The sequence below is a fragment of the Pituophis catenifer genome, unplaced genomic scaffold (genome assembly GCF_029215685.1).
Source record: "Pituophis catenifer annectens isolate HBS135680 unplaced genomic scaffold, rPitCat1.0.hap2 SCAF_4, whole genome shotgun sequence".
NCBI lineage: Eukaryota > Metazoa > Chordata > Lepidosauria > Squamata > Colubridae > Pituophis > Pituophis catenifer.
In genome coordinates, this window is record NW_027256884.1 from 12609372 (window position 1) to 12634836 (window position 25465).

At 40.8% G+C, this 25465-nt stretch overlaps 1 protein-coding gene across 4 annotated transcripts in view; it reads right to left on the reverse strand.

Moving 5' to 3' along the window:
- DACH1 (dachshund family transcription factor 1) overlaps positions 1 to 25465 on the reverse strand; it is a 423079-nt gene that overhangs the window by 210087 nt on the left and 187527 nt on the right. For all 4 annotated transcript variants that reach the window (XR_011600420.1, XM_070944267.1, XM_070944266.1 and 1 more), the window contains exon 3: positions 2237 to 2398. Coding sequence is in view for 3 of the 4 variants with exons in the window: in XM_070944267.1 (XP_070800368.1) it covers positions 2237 to 2398 (162 nt within the window). In the remaining variant the exon portion in view is untranslated. The remainder of the gene's footprint in view (positions 1 to 2236; positions 2399 to 25465) is intronic.

The window sequence follows — 25465 nt, forward strand, 5'->3', positions numbered from 1 at the left end:
CCCCTCTTCTTTGTGGCAGCCCTGAGATATTGGAACACTGCTATTTTGTCACTCCTAGTTCTTCTTTTCACTAGACTAGACATACCGAGTTCCTCTGTCAGCACTTCAATCTGCATTTACTCTAGTGCTGACATAAGAAGGAGAAGCGGAGGCATCTGGAAAGGGACATTTGACTTTTCACCTACTTATTTTCCCTGGAGATAATATCCCCTAGGAGATGGGATGGGAGGGGGGAAATTCCTTTGAGCTGGAGCAGTAGATTAGGGGTAGAGTGACTTGGAAGATGGCCAATGAGTGCAGAGGAGTGGGGAACAGAAAGGGAGGGTTTTGGGTCTGGAAGTCAGTGTTGGCTGCGATGGAGTCGGACTTTGAATGTCGTGCTTAATAAATGGGAGTTTTCTTCAAAGACTTTGTTTGAAATGCAATTTATTTGAGACGACCTCGAAACCTGACATCCTCATTCTTCATGTTTTTTAGCCTCCAGACCCCTAACCATCTTTGTTGCTCTTCTCTGCATATGGGGCACAGCACCCCTTTTCAATCCTAGACATATACAGTGAGACCCACATTCATCATATGCATATTTCCCCATCATCTCTCCATATCCCACAAAATATAAAATACTTATTGATAAAGAAAACTACTCTACTTAATATTATGACTTTGGTCTCTGACTAGAATCCAAATACTTTCTAACAGTCCTCCACAATAAAACACAATGTGTTTTAAGCAACTGTTTTTGTTCTGCAGGTTAGAAAAAAACAGTAGATGCTTTTCACTGCTTTTCATTTCTCCGTTGATTAAAGAAAGTTGAACTAAACATCTTAAGTTTCCCTCCTTGCCTTTTCCCTCATGTTTAAGTAATTTTTTGGGGGACTGTTGTTAGTTGTCCTTGTTCCTTCACCCATCCCTGAGGCTAGGCATGTTATGGCAATTTTGTTCAGTCGACCTGTAGCATTTTCTATGGCTGAAATATTAACAGCAAAGAGGGAAAAAATTGCTTGAAATCTGCTGACATGGGCATATGTGCTTCTTTTGTTCCTGGATAGGAGTTAAATAATAAATATGTACAGGGAGATCCAGAACAAAAAAGTTGTCAAGCTGTCACCCTTAAGAATAACCTCAAAAATTTGCAGAATAGAAAAAGTATATATTAGATTGTCATCTCTGGTTTACGTCTATGCAACCTCTGCCTTGAACAGCAGTTAAACAGGATTCAAATTCAGCTTTCCGTTCACTCACTAATTTATCTCAGAGAGCAGAAAGCAGCCATTAGAAAGAAATGCCCTTAAAAGTCAGTGGTCATTAAAGGAATATTTAAGAAAAGGAAATTGACTGCATGGAGAAGCCACATCTTGTGAATCCCACAATTTAGGAGACCAAAAGTGTTTGTCAAAATTTCCAAATATGAAACACGGAGTGGGGAAAACAACAACATAATTCTAGGCGCCCGTATGATCAAAATAGCCACTAATTCAATTTTGTTCAGTCAACCTGGAGCATTTAGGATAGGCAGGACTTGTTCAGCTGACCTGGGATTTAAACAGGCAGGATTTTGTCTTCTACAAACAGAATCTGAATTCTATATTTTAATTGATCCAGTTTAACTTAATTTAACAGAAACAATGAATCCCACATTTTTTTAAAAATGTTACCCTGGAAATAAATAAGCTGTTGATTATTTCCATAGGATGGATGGATGGATGGATGTTCTGACAGCTTTACTGAACAGTGCATTTTCAGGTAGTATATTTAGAGTGTGTTAATGTGGGAAAAAAAACTTGGAAAAATAACAGTATTAAAAAAAAAACAGGCTGAAAGGAAAACAAAAAAAAAGAAATTAAGCTGTAATTTTCTCCTGCCTTTTTAAAAGCAAGGATCTTTGTAACAAGTCTCTTTCCGATCAGAAACTTCTGCTTTCAAAAGTTTTATTAGTTGATCAAAATATCAAATAAAGACGTACAAAGAAAATAAGAGACAAAAAGGGGAAGAGAGAAAAGTGTAGGAGGAAGTGAAGGAGGAAAGGAAAAGAAAAGCATTGATTTCTGACTCCTTTTGGTGCAGTAGAAGAAGGTAATAGGATAAAACTCAACTTTTTGCTTTTTACAATAAACCTGTCTAATTGGCAAAACCCAAAATCAAAGTTTTATATTTTTTTTCCATCTCAAGAACAAAGTCCATAAGCGGTTTCCAGGTAGAAACAAAATTAATTGTGTCTTTTAGATCAAAAACTTACCCACAGCAGAATTTAGGTCCCCGTTTTCAGACTCTGCTGCGTGCTGGTTATTATTGGGATGATAATTTGACATTGCTTCTAATTTAATTTTTTTCACCTTCATTGCTTCCGCGATGGCCGCATTGGTGGCCGCGGCCGCAGCAGCAGCCGCAGCTGTCAGACCTACAACAAAAGGGGAATAACAACCGTGAAATCACAACTTCTATCCACTCTCCCTTTGACATCACCCTCTTTCCAGGAAATCGGGATCAAGTTCTCAAGGAACAAACGTGTTGGCAGAAAAGGGCGGAGGAAAAACCATCATCTGGAAGTGACAGCAAGCTTCTCAAGGTTGTCATGGCCAAATAAGGTGTGTAAAATGGCCTCCTTGTGTTTTTAGTCGATTAGCTTCAGTCCTGCTTAGCCCTACCAGTTGAAATCATGGAGACGGTCATTTTTAGTTAGGATAAAGTAAATTTAGTTATCTCTAATTTCATTGATTTCAAGAGATGTTCTCAAGAATTAAATCTAGATTTGGGCTCTCGTGTTTTTACCTGACAAGTGGTAGACACTGTTCTGAGCTCCACATACAAAAGAAGATATATCTCCTAGACCAGGGGTGTCAAACTCAAGGCCCGTGGGCCGGATCCAGCCAGGGGTGAAATCCAGCAGGTTCTGACAGTTTCTGGAGAACCGGTAGCGGAAATTTTGAGTAGTTCGGAGAACCGGCAAATACCACCTGTCTGGCCCCAGAGTGGGGTGGGAATTGAGATTTTGCAATATCCATCCCCCCATGAGTGGGGAGGGAATGGGGATTTTGCAGTATCCTTCCCCAGCCACACCCACCAAGCCCCACAATGCCCACCAAGCCACGCCCACAGAACCAGTAGTAAAAAAAAATGGATTTCATCACTGGATCCAGTCCATGGGGTGCTTAGATCTGGCCTGTAGGGCCACCCTGGAAACAGTGAAAGACTGGCCCGCAGTGCCTCTGCCAGTGAAAATGGAGCTGGGGAGGGCTGCATGTGGCCCTCCCGAGTTCTGTTTTTACCGGCAGAGGGCTGCAAGAGCTGTCGCAACTAAAAAAGGAGCCCGGAAGGGCCGCGCTTCAGAGTGTTAGCAAAACAAGCTACTAGCAAAAGTGGCATTTGATCACACGAGTGACATTGAAATGGCCATGCCCACCCTGGCCACTCCCACCTGGCTCTCCAAGGCCAAACACAACCCTGATGCGACCCTCAATGAAATCGAGTTTGACACCCCTGGCCTAGACTATACTCGGAAATGAAAGGAAAGGATTTGTTTGTTTGTTTGTTGTAAACGATGTCATGTATAAGATAATCCATTTGTTTAGGCTCTTTCTGTTCTTTTCCCTTCTCTCTTATTCCAACATTAAGGTCTGTGATATGCCGTCTAACACTAGATTACCCTTTTTCCCCAGCTGCTAGAAATCAGGAACACTGAAATACATTAGAATTCACATGCAATACAAACTTTAACATAATTTTTAAAAATGAGCAAAACCCTCAGAAATCCCCTCACCAAATTCAGAAAAAAACTAATAATTCTGGGATAGGAGGGATTGAGTTCCACATTACTTGTGGATGTAGTGGCCTGGATCGAGAGTAGTGTCCAAATTTAGTGATGCCCACAAGAACAAGCCCTTACCTGGAAGTAGCCCTAAAATGTAGTTCAGAGCTGAGGTGCAAATTCGTATTTCAGAAATTGAGCATTGAGAGAGTCTGTTCTAAGTGGTGTCTTATGAATTGCAACCAGGTAGAATGTACTATTAGGCCAACCCAGAATTCTATCCTTCTTTGAGATCTGATTTGTGAACAGAAAGACTGAACTATTTTTTTAAAAAAATAAGGTTCGGTTCTGAGGTATGAGAACTACAATGTCCAGAGTGCCCAGCTCACATTCAACCTACCTCTGAAAAAGGATCAGGACAATAGAGGCTATGATGATGTCATAACCGAAAACAATAATTCAGAAACTGGAGATACCATATAGCATTAATGTAGAATAGAGAAGTACATGAGGTGAAATATTTATGCAATCTTTTCAGGAAAGAAAGAGGGAAGACACTCTCACTATCCCAGCTATTTGCCCCTATATTTCCCTTTTTAAGATTCTTTATTCGGGGTAGAGTTGGGGCAGCTGAATGGAGCTGAATGTTTACTGCTCGGATGCCCTTCCTGATGCCTATGTGGAGTTCACAGCAGATATTTTCTCTTTGTTCCCTAATAGAGAAATATCTGCTGCTACTTAGGATTGAACTCTCAACCTTCTGAGTGGAAGACCAGCGTCTTCACCACTAAGCCACGATGCCGCTCATTTGCTCCTATGTCCAGTGGTGAAATCCAATTTTTTTTACTACCGGTTCTGTGGGTGTGGCTTGGTGGACGTGGCAGGGGAAGGATACTGCAAAATCCCCATTCCCTCCCCATTCTTGGGGGAAGGATATTGCAAAATCTCCATTCCCACCCCACTCTGGGGCCAGCCAGAGGTGGTTTTTGCCAGTTCTCCAAACTGCTCAAAATTTCCGCTACCGGTTCTCCAGAACCTGTCAGAACCTGATGGATTTCACCCCTGCCTATGTCTAAATCTCACTATTTACTTAGGGTTGTTGTTGTGGGGAAAATAGGAGGGAAAAGTGTGTTGAATATGTTCACCACCCTGAGGTATTTATAAAAAAAAATAATAAAGGAGACAAATTACATAAACGAACGGATTTCATCATGGTGCATTCAGAATTTGACTTTAAAAACAAAGTTATTTGCAAAGGGAATTTGAAATTCCTTTTTTTAAAAAAAAATTAGTCTGAGTGGTATTGGTGTGGGAGGCGACACGAAGGGAAGACTGTAAATAACGGTGAAGAAAGCTACCCTGTTGCAGTTATCATTAATATCCCCGAAATTGATAATCTGTTTATGTCTAGCATTTTTCCTGCTGATTATTCAGTGAGATAAGCCACTTTATAAATATCTCATCACTCCAGCGTCACACAAATTTCATCGACAATGCCATTAGCAATATGAATCTAACCATTAGAAGGAGAAGGCAGCATGTGGCATTAATACGCAGCCCTGCTTCCTAACCATCTGATAGGCAGATGGTACAGAGTAGATTCTCCAGCTGAAATGGAAGGGCCGCATCATTTAAAAAGCTTGTTTGCATTCTAACTGATATCGCTGCCATATTGCTATCCAGGACGCATCATGGCAATGTTTGAACAATCTAGTTTGTCTCAGTCATAAATGTTTACAGCCTTGTTGTTTTTTTCTTTTTTTTAATCTTTAGATGCATGTTCTGGAGCACATAATTTTTAATTTAAGAAATCTATTGTTTACTTCGGTGGAACCAGAAGATTAACAAGGCGAAGGAATACAAAATTGCTACTACCCCAACCGACAGATAAAATATAAAATATCATGTGTGTGTGTGTGTGTGTTTTCTCTTCAATAAAGATCGCTAGCAAAGGAATTAAAAAAAAATTAGCTGAGGCATTTTAGGCATTACATTTATTCATTAAACCTAACAGCTTTCCCCTCATGTGACAGACTTAGAAGTTTAATGTTATCACACACAGCTCTTCATGTAAAGCTCTTACTGTGTGCAATTAATCTTGTCCCATAATTCTATTCACAAAGCAAAACATCAAAAAATAAAATCTTGCTTCAATAATTGTGGTTCTAAAGGAAACCTTCCCTTCCAATGACTCATACAGAAAAGTCTTTTTAAGGAGTTTTGTTAAGAGCAGACCTGAACTTGAATTATAACTCAGTTCAAGAATCTTTCAAGTCTTCCACCTCAGGTCAGGTCACAACTTCAGCCAGACACTCGCTGACAACCAAACAAACGCACACAAATAGACGCACACTCTACCAATCATCTCCTTCTCCTAACACAACAAAGGAATTTTCTTCATCATCCGTTTCAAAAGGTTAGCTGCCAACATTAAAATGTACACAATTTTTTAAAAAGAGATAATGTTAATTTAATTTCATAATAATTTTTTTTGATACATAAAGCGCTCCATGGCACAGGACCCGGGTACCTTCGAGACCGTCTTCTGCCACCAATAGCCTCCCACCGACCAGTCCGTTCCCACAGAGAGGGTCTCCTCAGGGTGCCATCAGCCAAGTTATGTCGGCTGGCGACACCCAGGGGGAGGGCCTTCTCTGTGGGAGCCCCAACCCTGTGGAATGAACTGCCCCCGGAAATGCGTAAGATCTCCGACCTCCGGGTGTTCCGCTGCGCACTGAAGACCCTGTTGTTCCGCCAGGCAGGGCTGTCAATATAATAATTTTAAATTGGGGTATTTTAATTTTTGGGGTTTTAAATCGGCCAAATCTATTTAATTATTTTAATTTTTAATTATTGTTGTGTCTTGTGTTTTTAAATTGGCTGTACACCGCCCTGAGTCCTTCGGGAAAAGGGCGGTATAGAAATAAAATTATTATTATTATTATTATTATTATTATTATTATTATTATTATTATTATTATTATTATTATTATTATTATTATTACAAAATAAAACCCTCTTGAAAAATATTTCTATTGATGTACAAACCCTCCCCAATTATTATTTAGCTTGCATTGCCAATGTCTTCCTTTGGGATCAAGTTTGACACCAAATAATTTCTCTGGTCTTAGAGGAATTAAATGTGTGTGTGTGTGTGTGTGTGTGTGTGTGTGTGTGTGTGTGTGTGTAGATTTCTAGTTTACATTTTACAAATGGGTTCTTTATTCTGCAATGATTGATTTTAATTAGTAGCTATACATTCAATTATCATGAACTAATTTGATCTCCTGGACAATATGAGTAGGCCTACAGAGATATGGCTCTACATTATCACACGTGTTTTGGGTTGAGCATATGAAGGTCTTATTTCAGCTGGTGTTCATAACTCTAGCTTGACCATCTAGGAAAGCTAACCATTGTACTGGTTTTGGCTTGTGAGTCAAAGGACTGCCTTAAATTCATGGCCATCTTATTATGGTTATTGTCCATTGAGTCAACTCAGTCCACCAAGGACTCAAAAAAGACCACCTGGTCAATTTACTCTTAGATAAACATGGCATGTTTCGTTTGACTCTATCAAGAGAAGAAGATATGAACTAGATTTTAAGCAGCTGCTAAATGCATTTGCTCTTTGCTCAATACACTACAATTTTTACAAATGTGTGATAATACTCTACCCATTTAAATATGTTTTTCCCATTCCTTTCTTCGGTGGGGGATGTTTACCTCAAGGTTAAACCACAAGAATCAGGGTTGACACAGAGGAAAGGACAACATGAAATACAAAACAGCAAGTTCAGCGATCAACCTAAGGGCAACTTGAGATTTAAAATTCCTTATGGTCAATTTGCACCATTTTCTTTCCACTCTGTCTATCTAAAACCTGATTAAGTCTGGATCCAACCCAGTGACATCCTTTGGCTGGCCTGTCTTAAGAGCCTTAATCACTCAGTCAATACTTGATATCATTTTTACATATGCAGATAGAGCGAATAAATACACCTGCGGAGAACCTGTTTCCAATTTAACCCCAGGTTTCACCTGTGGATTCCATAAGTCCTCTTCTGAGAACAGCTAGCATATCATCATCTTTTTTTCTCTCTCGTGAGATATTTTTCTGCCCACCTATTCTTTAGTATAAATAGCAATTGCACTTAGACTTATATATCACTTTACAGTGCTTTACAGCCCTCTCCAAGAGGTTTACAGAGTCAGCATATTGCTCCCAACAATCTGGGTCCTCATTTTACCGACCTCAGAAGGATGGAAGGCTGAGTCAACCTTAAGCCTGGTGGGATTTGAAATGCCAAACTGCAGGGAGCCGGCAGCCAGCAGAAGTAGCCTGCAATACTGCACTCTAACCACTGCGCCACCGTGGCTCATAAATCATTTAATGTAGAGGGCTCAATTCTCAATAAATGAACAGAAAAGGGGTAATAGCAGTGGTGGGTTGCTACGGTTCACACCGGATCGGGTGAACTGGTAGCGGTGGCAGCGGGAGGCTCCACCTACCTGCCCGGATGCTTCTGTGCATGCGCAGAAGTGTTGCGTGCACATGCGAGCCCACCCACAAGTGAACTGGTAGCGACGGGTTTTGAAACCCGCCCCTGGTTAATAGGTGTCACTTGTAGAAGCAACTTCTAATGAGAAATCATTGTAGTCAGTCATTTAGTTGTGTCCAACCCTCAGCCACTCTATGAATCAGCACTCTTATGACTCTCTGTCTCATAGTACCTCCTTCAGATCTACCATGGTCATCCCAGTGTCATTCTTTATAGTGTCCCCCAGTGGTTACTAGGGCAGCCCCATCTCCTTTTTCCGGTCACTGTCCCAACATGATTGACTTTTCAAGGGAGTCAGCTCTCATGACATGACCAAAGTATGACAGCCTCTATTTAGCTATCTTCGCTTCAAGTGAAATTTTTGGTGACATTTTTTTTTTATTATTTGATTTATATGCCGCCCTCTCTGGAGACTCAGGACGGCTTACAATGCGTTAAGCAATAGCCTTCATACTTTTGTATATTTATACAAAGTCAGCTTATTGCCCCCACAAGCCGGGTCCTCATTTTACCTACCTTAGAAAGGATGGAAGGCTGAGTCAACCTTGAGCCTGGTGAGATTTGAACTTGCAGTAATTGCAGGCAGCTGATGTTAATAACAGTGCTTTTTTAGTCTGCTGTGCCACCAGGGCTCTTTTCAGCCTAGAAATTCAGTCTAGAATTTCTCTGTTTGTTATTTGTGTGGTCCATGGGATGCGTAATAGTCATCTCCATCCCTGTGGTTCAAAGGTGTCCACCTTTCTCCTACCTGCCTTTTTCAGAATTCAAGTTTCTCAGCCGTCACTAATGATTGGAAAAAAAAAGTTAGCTAATCTGCATTTGGCTTTACTCTTCCAGATGTTATTCAGGCCGGGTAAAGGTACAGGTTCCCCTTGCACATATTTGCTAGTCGTTCCCGACTCTAGGGGGTGGTGCTCATCTCCGTTTCAAAGCCGAAGAGCCAGCGCTGTCTGAAGATGTCTCCATGGTCAAGTGACCAGCATGACTAATACACCAAAGGCGCACAGAGCGCTGTTACCTTCCCACCAAAGGTGGTCCCTATTTTTCTACTTGCATTTTCTACCTGCTTTCGAACTGCTAGGTTGACAGAAGCTGGGACAAGTAAGGGGAGCTCACCCCATTACGTGACACTAGGGATTCGAACCACTGAACTGCTGACCTTTCGATCGACAAGCTCAGCATCTTAGCCACTGAGCCACTGCATCTCTTGACATACCAGACATTGCATAAATAAAAGTAAATTTCACTAAAATCAGTTAGAATTACTTTTGGGTAACATTACCATGTGCCGTCATGAGATGCTTCCCATGAAATGAAATGGGAAGTGTTCTCAAAATGCAGCGATGTGATATAGAACGAACAAGGGAATGCATTTTCTGAGGTCTTACAGATGTGCAAACCAAATCAAAACAATTCAATTAATACCGTCCTCTCTCTCTAAGCAGTCCTGTCTTCTCAAGCAATAGGTTCTTTCTTAGTCATTTTTCAAGCTGCTGCATTATTCATTTCACCAGATCCACAAGGTGGGCGATAAATTGTTACTTTATCTAATCAAAGGCGACTTAACTCTAGAGAAGGTCAAAGGTTTAATTTTGTGAGGTATTATCTTACACCGGGAGTTTAACCCAAAAACAGAAGAAGAAAAACAGTCAAGAAATTGATAATAAATGAATCTTTATAGCCTCAGGCATCGGTCTAGTTTAGTTAATAAACTTTCACTGAAGGTTTCTTTCAACTGTTACGGACAAGGAGGTTAAAAAAAAAATCTTAAATTACAACCACGTGTGACTTTTAAAGCAGATTTTTTTTAAAAAAAAAAGAAAATCAAATCCCACCCTCCCCACAAACTTTAGAAGACAAAGCGTTCATTATATTAAGCAAAAAAAAAATGCATACTTTAAAAGAGACAAAGAAGAGCAGAAAAATCAGCCTGCTGTAAATATGGAATTTTGTGTCCTGATCTATTTTAAATCGTACATCAACACTGATCAACGGACGTGGAAAGAAGACTTAAAAGGAAATTCTTCACAGACACAAACATTATTTTTGCCTTGGAAAAAAGACAGGAAGCACCAGATATCTCTCCAAAATCTCTCCAAAAACGTGTATTCTTTTGAAACTTATCCTCATTTAATTCAGTTGGATGCCTCTTTAAATAAATTACCAATGCTTCACCAATAAACAAAAAGGTTTGTGGTTTTTTTTTTTGGGGGGGGGGTTTGCCTTTTCTGATTATTTGAAAGTGGTGATCCTTTTTCCCTTTTTTGCCACACACTTACTGTAATGGGTTTATGTTGGGTTTCCTCAGAAAGTGGACCACCACAGAGTGGCCTTAAGGTCAGCAGAGAAAACCCAGATTATGCCTGGGATAAAATCCATTTATCACCGGGTTGTTTGTGGTTTATGGTATAGGTTATTTCATTTCAACCCCTTTTGTGGCACAGCACAGAGATACAGAAAGGACTGCCTCAACTAATATGAGTTTGTTTTCTCTTTTGTGGTCCTCTAGAGAGGGACATGATGGCTCAGTGGCTAAGATGCTGAGCTTGTCGATCAAAAGGTTGGCAGTTCAGCGGTTCGAATCCCTAGTGCTGCATAATGGGGTCAGCTCCCATTTCTTCTGCCAACCTAGTAGTTCGAAAGTACGTAAAAAATGCAAGTAGAAAAATAGGGACCACCTTTGGTGGGAAGGTAACAGCGTTCCATACGCCTTTGGCATTTAGTCATGCCGGCCACATGACCACAGAGACGTCTTCAGACAGTGCTGGCTCTTTGGCTTTGAAACGGAGATGAGCACCACCCCCTAGAGTCGGGAATGACTAGCACATATGTACTAGGGGAACCTTTACCTTTACCTTTAGAGAGGATTTGTTCATGGTTCCACCTTGGCACGAAGTGATGACAACATGGACTAGGAAGCAAGTCTTCACTGTAATGGCTCCCATACCGGGAAGACATGGTCTTCTTTTCAGGAAGTCCAGAAGATTCTGAAGTCTTTCTTTTTAGGCTAGTGGTTCTCACCTTTTCTTCACCATGGAACCTCTTTAAATATCTTTTGTGGGCATGGACCATGGCTGGGGCCCTTAAGCCTTAACTCAAGATTTAAATTATAATATTTCTTCAAGCCTTGGCAGACCCCCCTGTGATGTCCCAAAGATGCATTTTCAAGAGGCAACTGGACTTTCTGGTTTTTCTTTGAAGACATTTCGCTTCTCATCCAAGAAGCTCTGACTAGATGTTGGGGAATGAAATGGAATCCTGTCAGAGCTGGAGAAGCTTCTTGGATGAGAAGCAAAACATCTTCAAAGAAAAAAAAAACAGAAAGTCCAGTTGCCTCTTGATAAAGCACCTTTGGGACAACCATGACCTGGATGACTGAGAATCTCCGTAGACACCCCCTGTAATGGCATTGTGGCTCCACAGACCACAGGTTGAAAACCACTGCCCTAAGCTATTTTCAGGAGTTAATTTGAATTTTACAGTTGCATTTTAAATTATTGAGTAAATAAATTCACCCAATATATAGTGTGAATTTTACACCTGCATTTTAATTTATGGAGGCAATTCAGATGCCTCTTTTATACTTTTTTTTTTTTAGTATTGGGCACTCTGTACACTGTATATGTACAATGACAGTGCTACAAAAGAAGAAGAAATAATATTTCTCTTGTATGACTTAAAATGGATAACCTTCAGCTTATGGGTCCTTACATGTGACTCTATCTCAGCTTTCCTAACCTGCCACCACCGGAATTATCCAGTCACTAGCTCTATTTTGCTAAATGATTCTAGGAATTGAAATTCTCACATCTGGAAGGAGCCCAAATTGGAGAAAACTACTTCCCCCTTTCCTTCTCTGCGGCAGAAGGCTGCAGCTTCAAGACACTCTGAAGCTACTCCAGAGGAAATTGAAGTCCACTCAACCATAGAGCTATTTGAATTTAGAGCATCCATGAAATCATGATGCCCTTGTTATTACAAAGCAAAGCTTCCCCCTTCTCAGAGTGTTGTCCTTTCCTCTGCCGTAGAACGAGGAGAGAATGCCTCTCTTTCTCACTCAGCCCTGTAGTTTCAACCTTTGATGTCACTTGTCTTAAAACAATCATAATCCCTTGCGGGGTTGAGTCTGGGCAACTGAATGGAGCTTAGTGTTTACTGGCTGGATGCCCTTCCTGTTACCAATGTGGAGCTTTGTTCAGCAGATATATTCTCAGTGCCCAGAGAGAGAAATATCTGCCTCTACCTAGGATCTATCTCACAGCCTCCTGATGGTGAGGCGATCTTAAAACAATGCACAAAACAAATTCTAATTACAACAGAAATGTAAGGCAAAAATGCTCATGAAAGAAGGAGAAGGAGAAGGAGAAGGAGAAGGAGAAGGAGAAGGAGAAGGAGAAGGAGAAGAAGAAGAAGAAGAAGAAGAAGAAGAAGAAGAAGAAGAAGAAGAAGAAGAAGAAGAAGAAGAAGAAGAAGAAGAAGAAGACTCGTCTTCCCAGCTCACCTGTCTTCCCTTAGCACTTCCTTGCTGCCTCCAAATCCCTGCCCAGAAAGTGGGCTGAATTTCTGCAGCTGTGCAATCTTGCAAAGAGACGCAGTTGCTTTCATGAGTCAGAGAATAGTACTGAGTTCCCGTTGTTGCTTCTTCTGAAGCACCACTTCCAAACTGATGTAAAGCACTGTATGCACAGTCCTTTCCGCTGCTCCATGGATCTAGTCCAGAAGTGGGTTTCAGCAGGTTCTGACCAGTTCTAGAGAACCGGTAGTGGAAATTTTGAGTAGTTCGGAGAACCGGTAGTAAAAATTCTGACTGGCCCCGCCCCCATCAATTCTCTGCCTCCCAATTCCCAGCTGATCAGGAGGAAATGGATTTTTTGCAGTAACCTTCCCCTTGAGTGGGGTGGGAATGGAGATTTTGCATTATCCTTCCCCTGCCATGCCCATCAAGCCACACCCAACAAGTCATGCCATACCCAACAAGCCACACCCACAGAACCAGTAGTATGTAGTCCTACATAGATGACATTTCTCACTGAATGTAGATGACACAATTCTTAATAAATGAACAAAATAGAGCTGAGGTGACGCAGTGGTTAGAGTGCAGCACTGCAGGCTACTTCAGCTGACTGCTAGCTGTAGTTCAGCAGTTCAAATCTCACCAGCTCAAGGTTGACTCAGCCTTCCATCCTTCCGAGGTCAGTAAAATGAGGACCCAGATTGTTGGGGGCAAATATGCTGACTCTGTAAACCGCTTAGAGAGGGCTGTAAAAGCACTATGAAGCGGTATATAAGTCTAAGTGTTATTGCTATTGCTAATAGACTTCGGCAGTAAGTGGACACTCAATGGATGTAAATTTCACTAAAGAGGAAGTGGACTTCAATCTGGAAATCTCTGGTCTTAATTCAGTACCTTCACTGTTTCCAAGAACATTTCCCTTCTTGACTTAAAAAGCAAACAATTATTTTGGCAGCTTGCCTCTAAACCAAACATTTGGATATGCCACTTTCAGTTGGCTCTCTGGTTTCTGGAATTTTGACAGAATCCTGGATGATGTAAGAATTTTCACCTGTCACAAAGCTTTCCTTATTTTCTCATCAAACTTACTATGTAACTAAAGAAGAAGTAATTAAAGAACAGCCCAAACTTATCTGTGTATGATTAAACAATATGTTTTGTTTTTCCGCTGTCTTTTTTTCCCTGCTGTGCATTAATTATGCAATTTGTTCCCTGCACTATTAACAACTCATAATTGGGAGCAAGAAGCTGAAACATGATAAACACACTGAATTAAAGTGTCCATTGGAGAGAGAGAGAGAGAGAGAACGTGTCTTGGAACAAATGTCAGACTAGAAAGCTACAAAACAATTGTTCATATAAAAGTGGAATATTGATAAATCCCTATCTTTCATCTAATTTTGTCATTTCTGCTTTCTGATATATGCCATGAACTTGGAGTTGACTCTTAGCTACAGATAGGTCTTCTCTAGGAAGATAGGCTCCTGAGTTAGAACTTCTGATAATGTAGCAATTGTCTCTTTAAAAGGAATCTATCCACTTGGGTGTTGTTCCCTTCTTCTCTTTCTTTCCATCTTTCTCAGCTTTATAAAGCTGAGAAATGAAGGGTACTGTATTTTTCGGAGTATAAGACAGACTTTCCCCCCCATAAAAAGTGGGTGGAAATGTCTGTGCGTCTTATACAGTGAATATTGCAATGGGGGGGAGAGGAGTTGGTGAGGCGCCAATCAGCTGTTCTAGAATGGGCCACGGTGGTGGCAAACAGACTGTGGTGATGGTGGCGAAAGGGCCACGGCGGAGGCAGCGAACCGGCAGCGGCAAATGGGCGGTGGTGAATGGGTCACAGTGGGAGCAGCAAATGGGTGGCGGTGAACGGGTGGGGTCAGTGAATGGACAGCGCCAAATGGGCCACGCCAAAAGGGCAGCGGTGAACAGGCTTCGGTGAACAGGTGGCGGCAAATGGGCTGTGCTGGCGCTGGTGAATGGGCTGCAGTGAATGGGCTGCAGCAGCAAATGAGCGGCGGCAAATGGGTGGCGGCGAACAGGCCATGGCGGCGGTGGCAAACGGGCTGCAGCAAATGGGCTGCGGCAAACAGGCCATATGAATACCAGATGGATGCTGTGAGGCAGAGGCAGATTTTTTTTCTTGTTTTCATCCCCAAAAGCTAGGTGCGTCTTATAGTCCGGAGCATCTTATAGTCGGAAAAATACGGTAAATCTTTCACTTCTCATGAAAGGTATTATGCTTAAGGCATAATATTTTGAGCCTATAGTCATTTGTGCCAGAAGGATGCATTTGTTCCATGATCCATCTGTTTGTTTTCTTGGCTTGTTTTTCAAGAGTCTTGAGAACAACATCAATGTTCAAAAGAGAGTAACTTCTCTGCTTTTTCAAAATCCAACTCTTGTGTTCATAGACTGCCACAGGAAAAGCACTGCCTGTATTATTGATTGATAGATCCAATGTATATACCGCCTATCTAATCTAAGTGACTGAACAATTTACAAATAAAAGAACAATGAAATCCTTCCAGAAATAGACCAACTTAAAGAGAGAGAGAGAGCCTCTCAAACCACCAATGACCATCCCCCTCCCAGGGTCACATATCACTACTGGATTGCTTTGGTAGTCTTAATGGTCTTCTGGAAGGCCAAAGAGAGTCAGATTCACCTCAGGAGGCAAGATGTCCCATAGGGAGGCAATGGCAGAGAAGAGTCTAATGCTAGAACCCACAGTCAAAATTCTTTAGTTGACATGGTCCATAACATGCCTTTCCTGCCCCTCCTTATTCTGGACTCATAGGTATAGAATCATTTCCAAGGTTCCTCAACTTTTGATGAATCCCTACTTTTCTGTTTTCTTACCTTGAATTGGTAAATATTGCATTGCCTCATTGATAAAATACATAATAAGGTTACTACTCATTTTTCTATATTGAACTGTTCTATGTAAAGTTCTCAAAGTTCTCTCCAAGACCTGAGTCATGGTCATCAAGGAAAGCTAATTGAAGAAGAAGAAGAAATACATTACATACCTCCTCTTGGGGATAAGGTATAGGTTGGATTACAGATTAACAGAGTTGGAAAGGACTTTATAAGTCATCTAGTCCAACCCCCCGCTCAGCAGGAGACCCTCCACCATTTCTGACAAATGGCAGTCCAATCTCTTCTTGAAAGTCTCAAGTGATGAAGCTCCCACAACTTCCAAAGGCAACTTCTGTTCCATTGGTTGATTGTTCTCACTGTCAGAAAATTTCTCCTTATTTCTAGGTTGAATCTCTCCTTGATCATTTTCTATCCATTATTCCTTATCTGGCCTTCAGGTGCTTTGGAAAATAGCTTGACCCCTTCCTCTCTGTGGCAGCCCCTCAAATATTGGAAGCTGCTATCATGTCTCCCCTGGTCCTTCTCTTCACTAGACTAGCCATGGCCAGTTCAAAGGACATCTTCAAAGGACACCAGAGGAAACCATTGACTAAGTGTGCTTAAACTCCATACATATGGAGTTGTACAATTCTGTTTAGTTCCTGCTTTCTATAACATTTGTCATCATAAAATGCAAATTTTGGGGAACTTTTGGACAGGAGAGCTTTCAGAAGGAAATATAAATTCATAGAACATGAAAACGTAATATAGACATACATGAAAGAAACATGCATCTCAACTGTTTCTCAACTCTGATAATAAACGAACCTTCAATATACTATTTCTCTTAAAGCAAAGCAAATCAGTTGATCTCAGGTTTATGGAGGTTCTCAGTCATCTAGGTCATGGTTGTCCCAAAGGTGCATTTTCAAGAGGCAACCAGACTTTCTTATTCAAATGTATTCAAGAATGCAAATGACTAGGCTGTCTGCAAGGAATATAAACCCTTACATTCCCCACCATTTAGTCAGGGCCAAAGAAGCTTCTTGGATGAGAAGTGAAATGTCTTCAAAGAAAAACCAAAAAATCCAGTTGCTTTTGGGACAAATTGCCTTTGGGACAAATTGACCTCAAGTTTTCAAATCTCAGAATTCTTTCAGAAGTAGTCAAAGCATATTTCTCTGCAATTCCCTCCAAATCAATAAATCAAATATTTTTATCCCGGCTTAAGCAGAACAAATATGGAATTGTTGAAGTCCTTAGCCAAATTCTGTCAAACATTTAAACATAAATAAGTAGAAACAAAGACTTCTTAACCTTTATCAGCAAACAACATATATTACAATACAGCACACTACATGTGCTACTAGCCTTTGGAGCCATAATGTCTGTAGATATTAAGGTTGATAATATCTATATTGATTTTAGACCGTTCAAGTAATGAAATTGTGTTACACAAATCAATGCTTTGAAGGTATGGCTGAAACAAATATTGTCTGTTTTGTGCTCTGTGGAAATGTCATTTCCAAAGGACACGAGGGGAGACCATTGACTAAGTGTGCTTAAACTCCATAGATATTTCATCATGTTCAATTGTGGCTATGGTTGCCATGTATCCTTTCTTTACAGGATCTGTTGGAACTAATCAATAGAACTCATTTACTAAGATCCATTTTTACAGAACTTTTGGAAAAGCACAAGACCCCTGTGTTTCCACAGAAAGTTGTCTCTCAAAAGAGCATTTTTGGTCCTTATAGATTAATAAAAACTGAAACGAAGAGGCCTCATACTATGTGAGGATCTTCCATTATCGAATTCTTATGATACTTATTATAGTTAAGGCTATGGTTTTCCCAGTTGCAATGTATGGCTGTGAAAGTTGGACCATAAGGAAGGCTGAGCGCCAAAGAATTGAGGCCTTTGAACTATGGTGCTGGAGAAGACTTCTGCGAGTCCCTTGGACTGCAAGGTGATCAAACCGGTCAGTCCTAGAGGAGATCAACCCTGACTGCTCTTTAGAAGGCCAGATCCTGAAGAAAAAACTCAAATACTTTGGCCACCTAATGAGAAGGAAGGACTCACTGGAGAAGAGCCTAATGCTGGGAACGATTGAAGGCAAAAGAAGAAAGGGACGACAGAGAACGAGGTGGCTGGATGGAGTCACTGAAGCAGTCGGCATGAGTGTAAATGGACTCCAGAGGATGGTAGAGGACAGGAAGGCCTGGAGAAATGTTGTCCATGGGGTCGCGATGGGTCGGACACGACTTCGCAACTAACAACAACAACAAATGATATTTATAGAAGTATCAGTTCAGTTGCCAAAGTGCCATTTCAAAGGGTCCATTTCTGGGTAAGAAACACAGTGGCTTAAGTGGTTGGAATGTTGGGCAGGTTAGCCAGGCCACGTTTGAGACCCGAGAGCTGCTGGAGGTGAGGTTGAGCTCTTGTCCTTTTCTCCAGCTCCTGCGGGGACGTGAAAGAAACCCCCATGGGTGTCCCCATGGCAACAATGATGTCACCAGCTAATGCTTTCAACCCGGAAGTGCCTCAGCGCTTCTGACCCAAGTACAGGGGGAAGTAAAATATTTTATAAATTAATAAAACACATCCTTCGTATACAACCCAAACTAATTAATACAGTAGAGTTTAGTTAGCAACGAAGCAAAATCTGCAATTTCCACGCTTTTATTTACAGGTGGGCCAAAGTGGATTAGGGTGACGTTGTAAATCCTGCCACTTTGCCACCAAGCAACAACTTCCTGTTTATTCTAGAACCTTACAATATTAATTGCGTTATAAATAATGTGCTGGAGATAAATGAAAAGTTGCCGTGTAATCAAATTCCCCAGAAACAGAACTTGAACAGAACTAACAGCCTGAACTGAGTAGCAAAACTTAATTTCCATGACAGAATCAATAAAATTTGAAAATTGGCTATGTTTTTTTCCCAGCAACAGGGTGACAATCATTTATCGGTACTAAACTACACAACGTCCCAAGATTATTCAGCCCAGATCTCAGTTTCTCTATTGCAATATGAACCCCTAATTTTGAGGTCCAAGTAAAAAGTAAGCATACAATCACGTTGCTAAAAACTGAATCTCTTTTCCCATGGGGCAAAAAAAAAAAAAATCTAAATCTAAATAAAAGGGTGTCTGTGAGATTCAAGAGGAGGGAAAAGACATACTGAAAACATAATTAAAAATTGTGGAGGCTGCCTATGACAGGAATAACCATAAAAAACAGATACAAACCAGCTGGCTGTTAACAACTTCAGAGTTATAAAAACCTTAAACCTGCTGTAAAACACTCCATTCCATTTACATAAGGAACAAAAACTGACATTTCTTTCAAATTCCTCTGCTGAGGCTTATTTTGACATGTTTCGAAGCCGCACAAACGGCAAGAGTGAAAGGAAGACATGCTACATTTTACCTAAAAGTTCATTTCTGACCTCTTAACTGAGCTGATGTTACTTTAACCCAAATACTCGGGAAAAAAATCTCTTGCATCTATTTCAAATTTAATTGCATTCTTCCTTGGTGGGCTGATGACAAACAAAAATGTTCTATATAGGTAGTCCTTGACTTACAACTACAATTGAGCCCAAAATTTCTGTTGCTAAGCGATACATTGGGTAAGTGAGTTTTGCCTCATCTTGCGTCCTTTCTTGTTAAGTGAATCGCTGCAATTAATAACACAATGGTTAAGGGACTCTGTCTCCCCCATTGACTTTGCTTGTCTGAAGGTCACAAGAGGTGATTACATAACCCAAGGACACCCCAACTGTCATAAATGCAAAGAGCTAATGTGTTTCACATTAGGTTACTATTGGTTCTCCCAGCGTGTGCTTACTTCGTGCATACCCATGCCCAGTTCATGTGCATGCCTGCCTTCTGTGTATGCGCCCAGCCTCAAAAACATGCCTAAATAGGAGGGGAGAAGAGAGGAATGAGAGAGAGGAACAGAAGAAAGGGAAAAGGAGAGGAAGAAAGGGAAGGGAAATAAGAGTAAGAGAGAAGGTAATAAAGGGAGGAAGAAGGGAGAAGTGGGGGAAAGGAAGGGGAAGGAGAGAAGGGAAAGGAGAGGAGGAAAGAAGAAAGTAGAAGAGGATAGAAGAAGGGAGGGAAGGGGAAGAGAGGAGAAGAAGGATTGTTGTAAAATAAGGGAGATGGAATGATAGAAGAGCAACCCCCAGTATACTCAATTTTTTTTAGGATGAAGAATGAATGAATATGAAAATTAAAAGGGAATATGTATGATTAGCAATGGATAAGAGACTGTACATTTAAGACATGTTTATGAGAAATAAAAATTAAAAATTAAAAAAAACCCGTGCCTAAATAGCATGGCATAGAGCTGGGGCAGGTGGTCGGGCCCAGGAGTGAAATCCTCCCGGTTCAGACCAGATCGGGCAATCCGGTAGCGATTGTGCCGGGTGGTTCGGTGATCCGGTAGCGATGGCAGAGCAAAGCTCCGCCCACCCGCCTGGATGTCATTACTTCCTGGTTTTAACCAGGAAATAATGTGTTCCAGAACCTTCTGCGCAGAAAGTTTTGTGCATGCGCAGAAGTTCTGCATGCACATGTGATGCGACGCATGCACTTCCAAACCGGTAAGGAAAGTAAGTAGATTTCACCCCTGGGTGAACTGCTCCCAGTTCAGGTGAATCGGTCTGAACCACAGAATACCACCTCTGAATACAAACTGGTTGCCAAGCATCTGAATTTTAACCATGTGACCAAGGGGATGCTGCAATGGTCATAAGTGTGAAAAACGGTCACAAGTCCCTTTTTTTTCAGTGCTGTTGAATGGTCACTAAATGAATGGTTGTAAGTAGAGGGCTAGCTGTACAGACAGAGGCTCTTCCTCCATGCCACCATGACTGTACCTTAAAGAAAAGAGAGAAGGGGGAAAAAACCCAATATTTTTCAGATGGATTGCCATCTTTGCAAGCTCGAGCTAAATCTTTATGCTAAAATGCCTTCCTTGGGAGCCTAATGACGCAGGGGACATTTTGCAGGACAAACCGAGCTTGCTACGGGGAAATGAAAAATAAACAAAAGGAAACGAAATCAATCTTACACTGAGTGAAGTTTTGATGTATAAATACTGTCAGCTTACATTTGCCCCGAGCGCCGAGTGAGTTTTGCCATTTTGATAATTTCCTCGAATCACTCGGCTGCCTCACGCAGGGCATTCGATGCTGATTTACGTTTCGTCAAATCACCTGCTTAATGTTAAGCAGGGTCACAGCAAGAGACAAGAGCTGGAAGAATTTCTGCCGATCCCTCGTTTGACGTAAGATATGGGTGCAAATGCCCGGTCAACCCTTTGCGATTTTTATTTAATGTTCTCTACGGAATATTGCATAAAACATTTATGTACCATGGAACCAATTTGGTAGGGTTGGTTTTTTTTTTGTTATGAAATGCGGTAGGCCAATGTATGTTAAGGTCTCGAAATACAGAATGGATAAAGTCAGAAACTACCTTTCCAAAGGCGTAAGTGTTGACTGCCCACTTCCGAATCTAATGCTACTGGAAAATGTTCATTATTTAGGTACTGCATTTGTTTGTTTGTTTGTTTGTTTGTTTGTTTGTTTGTTTGTTTGTTCAACTTGTATACCGCCCTTCTCCCCAAGGGGACTCAGGGTGATGAACAGCCAAACTTAAAACACATATAATACAAAAGTTAAGAAAAAAATAAAAATAAATTAAATCATTGGCATTTCCAATTTAAAATCCCAGATCTACAAAATCAAAAAGTTTCCAATTTAAAACCCAGAATCAATAAAATCAAAAATTTAAAAACCCCATTAAAACCATTTTAAGGTAGGCCAGCTTGCTGGAATAAATAAGTCTTCAGGGCCTTTCGGAAAGCACGGAGGTCCGGGATCATAGTCGTATTATTTAAGAATAATAAGTTACAGTCTCTTGTAATATAATTTGATTTTCCCATCTTGACTATTGCAACCTGTTCGACATGGGGCTGACCTTAAAAAGCACCAGTTGGTTGCAAAATGCAGGTTGCAGCATGCATGGTTAGGTGCAGACCTCGGGGTGCACATGTATCACCTCTCCTGCGGGAACTGCATTGGTTGCCAATTTGCTTCCGGGTGCAATTCAAGGTGCTGGTTGTCACCTTTAAAGCCCTTCATGGCTTGGGACCAGGTGATCTGAGGGACTGTCTCTTGCTGGTTACATCTACCCGACCCATCAGAGCAGGGAGGCAAAGAATGTTGTGGGTCCCGTCCCCTAAGGACATACATCTGGTGAGACCCAGAAGAAGGGCCTTCTCCCTGGTGGCTTCCTGGAACATCATCTCCCTGAAGATTAGACTGGCTGCCACTCTAACACTCTTTCAGAAGGCCCTGCCTGGTTCTGCCATGTGGTCTCTGGGCCTGGGGAATCCAGAGAGGGATGGATCCCATTAAATGGCTAGTATGAATGTGTGTTGTCACTGGCGTGGGGGATATTATTTTATTATTTTTATTTGTATTATTTTTATTTTTATTTCTTTTATATTGTGTTTTATGTCCTTGTAAGCCACCTTGAATTGCCCTGTGCCGCAATATAAATGTTCTCAATAAATAAATAAAATAAATGCATTTTAGAAAAGAGATTGCATAGGAGTTATGAAGAAGTTATAGAACATGGTATGTATGTATGTATGTATGTATGTATGTATGTATGTATATACCGTGTTTCCCCAAAAATAAGACCCTGTCTTATTTTTTATTTATTTATTTTTTTTGAACCCCAAAATAAGCGCTTGGCTGGTTTGATGTCTGATAAAGTCTAGAAACTAGTGAATGAGATTTCACTGAACTATGGCTGTATAAAGATCTTGATTTACGTAGGAAAAACCTGGCTGAGAGAAAAATACACATAAAGACCTATGAAAAGAGAATAAAATAAATATGTATGTATGTATGTATGTGTATATGTGTGTGTGTGTGTGTGTGTGTGTGTGTATACTGCTCACAAAAATAAAGGGAACACAAGCAGAAGACATCCGAGATCTGAATGAATGAAATAGCCTTATTAAATACTTTGTTCTTTACATACAGTAGTTTATACACTGCTCAAACAACTAAAGGGAACACAAAACTACTGTATGTAATGAACAAAGTATTTAATAAAGCTATTTCATTCATTCAGATCTCGGACATCTTCTGCTTGTGTTCCCTTTATTTTTTTGAGCAGTGTATATATGTGTGTATCTGTATATAATATTTCATAACCCATTTCTATATAAAATTTGCTCACATGTTTATTGGGTGTGTATTTGTCTAAGACAGTTATGTAAATATATAGCATCGGCTATAATGGCTAAATGCAACGCCAATCAACCAATATTTCAGCTTTGAGTGTTTATTAATTATTGAGATTTCTGATTTTCCAGCTCTGAATAGGAACTACATTTCAGTCTCTCCACTTAAAGTCCACTTGATATTGTTCACTTAAATAATTTACAATGCATGGTTACTCAGAAGTAAATCTGCCTGTAGCCAGTCAACTGACTTCAATGCTGCTATATGTCCACGCCTTTAGAGAATGGGAAAACCATAACACGGTATGAGATTTAGGAGTTGTAAAAGAAATGCTACATTTATTATTAAGCTATTGCATTCTGTAGTTTTTCCAATACAAGAATTTCAAGGTAGAGAAAATTTGGCAAAATAAATTGAGCTGAGAGCCAACACTTAACCAAGTCACTTGGAAAGCTTCTAAGTTTTGTGTTGTGTGTCATTTACACCCAACTCCAAACCAACCAAAGTTGCTTTTTCCAACTGGGGTGGACATATAAATAAAGTCAACAAATAAAACTCTCATTACTGATATTGATTAATGCAGAATGCATGAAAGACGGACTCGCTGTGCCACAACAATAATAACCCCAACAATTTTTATTGCATTAATTAACTATGGATGGATAAAATCAGGTGTTACAAATGCAAGGAAATAAAACAGATGCATTTTAGGGACTTTTCAGTCTTTGTTTGGTGGATCCAGACCAGTGGTGAAATCCAAATTTTTTTACTACCAGTTCTGTGGCCATGGCTTGGTGGGCGTGGCAGGGGAAGGATACTGCATAATCTTCATTCCCACCCCACTCTGGGGCCAGCCAGAGGTGATATTTGCCAGTTCTCTGAACTACTCAAAATTTCTGCTACCGGTTCTCCAGAACCTGTCAGAACCTGCTGGATTTCACCTCGATCCAGATTTATTTAGTTAGAATAAATGTAAGTGGGGTTTTAATTTGTCACATCATAGCATTACAATTCTGTCTGAATGCAGGATTCCAACTTGTTTAGCATAGCGTTACAATTCTGTCTTAATAGAGGATTCCAACCAAGAGAAATTTTAATAACAAAATAACATAGTTGGAAGAGACCTTGGAGGTGTCCCACTCCCTGTTCAAGCAGAAGATCCTATGCCAGAGGTGTCAAACTCAAGGGCCGGGGGCCAGATCGGGCCTGCGGAGTGCTTAGATCTGGCCTGCAGGGCCGCTCTAGAAACAGCAAAGGACAGGATGCCTCTGCTAAGAAAAAGGGAGCTCGGGAGGGGCAAGTGTGGCTCCGTTTTCACTGGCAGGGGGTTGCAGGAGGCTGTTGCAGCTGAAAACGGAGCTTGGGAGTCCGTTTTCTCTGGCAGAGCACTTGGGCCACCACAGGCTCCCCCAACACGAGAGATGAGCTGGCCACACCCATCCTGGCTAGGCCCACTCTGGCCCTCCGAGGTCAAACACAACCCTGATGCAGCCCTCAATGAAATCAAGTTTGATACCCCTGCCCTATGCCGTGCCAGACAAGTGGCTGTCCAGTCTCTTCTGTATGTAAAATTTTTCTTCACATGATTAGCCCTAAGAAGATAACCTGATAGAGGAATGTTTTAGTAGAACTCCATTCCATGTGTCATCCCAGAACTTTATAATAGATTTCTTACTTTTCTAAAAGTTCTTTTAAGGATAAAAGATCACTGAACCCATGCAAACCTTGACAATTTAATACAAACTTTGGACTGCAAAACCTTAGATAGATGATTTTAATGAAAAGAAGGACTTGGGGAGACAGGATAGCAGTGTTCCAATATCTCAGGGGCTGCCACAAAGAAGAGGGAGTCAAGTTATTCCCCAAAGCACCTGAAGGCAGGACAAGAAGCAATGGGTGGAAACTAATCAAGGAGAGAAGCAACTTAGAACTAAGGAGAAATTTCCTGACTGTGAGAACAATTCATCAGTGGAACAATTTGCCTCCAGAAGTTGCGAATGCTCCAACACTGGAAGTTTTTAAGAAGAGATTGGACAGCCATTTGTCTGAAGTGGTGTAGGGTTTCCTGCCTAAGAAGCGGGTTGGACTAGAAGACCTCCATGGTCCCTTCCAACTCTGCTATTCTAATTGTTAGATAGCTGGCTAGACAAGCAGGCAGACAGGCAGGAGTAAGAAAGCAATAGCATCTCTGCAATTGGAGAGGAGGGAATTAAAGCCATTTGGGAATACTCCTGAAAACACATGATTTACTGTCTTGCATTTTTATAGAGATGGCGAACTCTTTGGGGACCTACATGTCTGCACACATATAGGATAATAGAAGAACTAATGATTTACATAGTTATATTAAAATCTGATCATCTATGAGGATCTCTGTGGTAGTGACCATAGCAGCTGAAATTGACATATAAATAAATAAAATGTCCCTTTTTGCTTTCTAATTTCCAACATGAATGCTCATATTTGCACCATTTAGCTGCTCTTTTTTTTTTTTTACTTTCTCA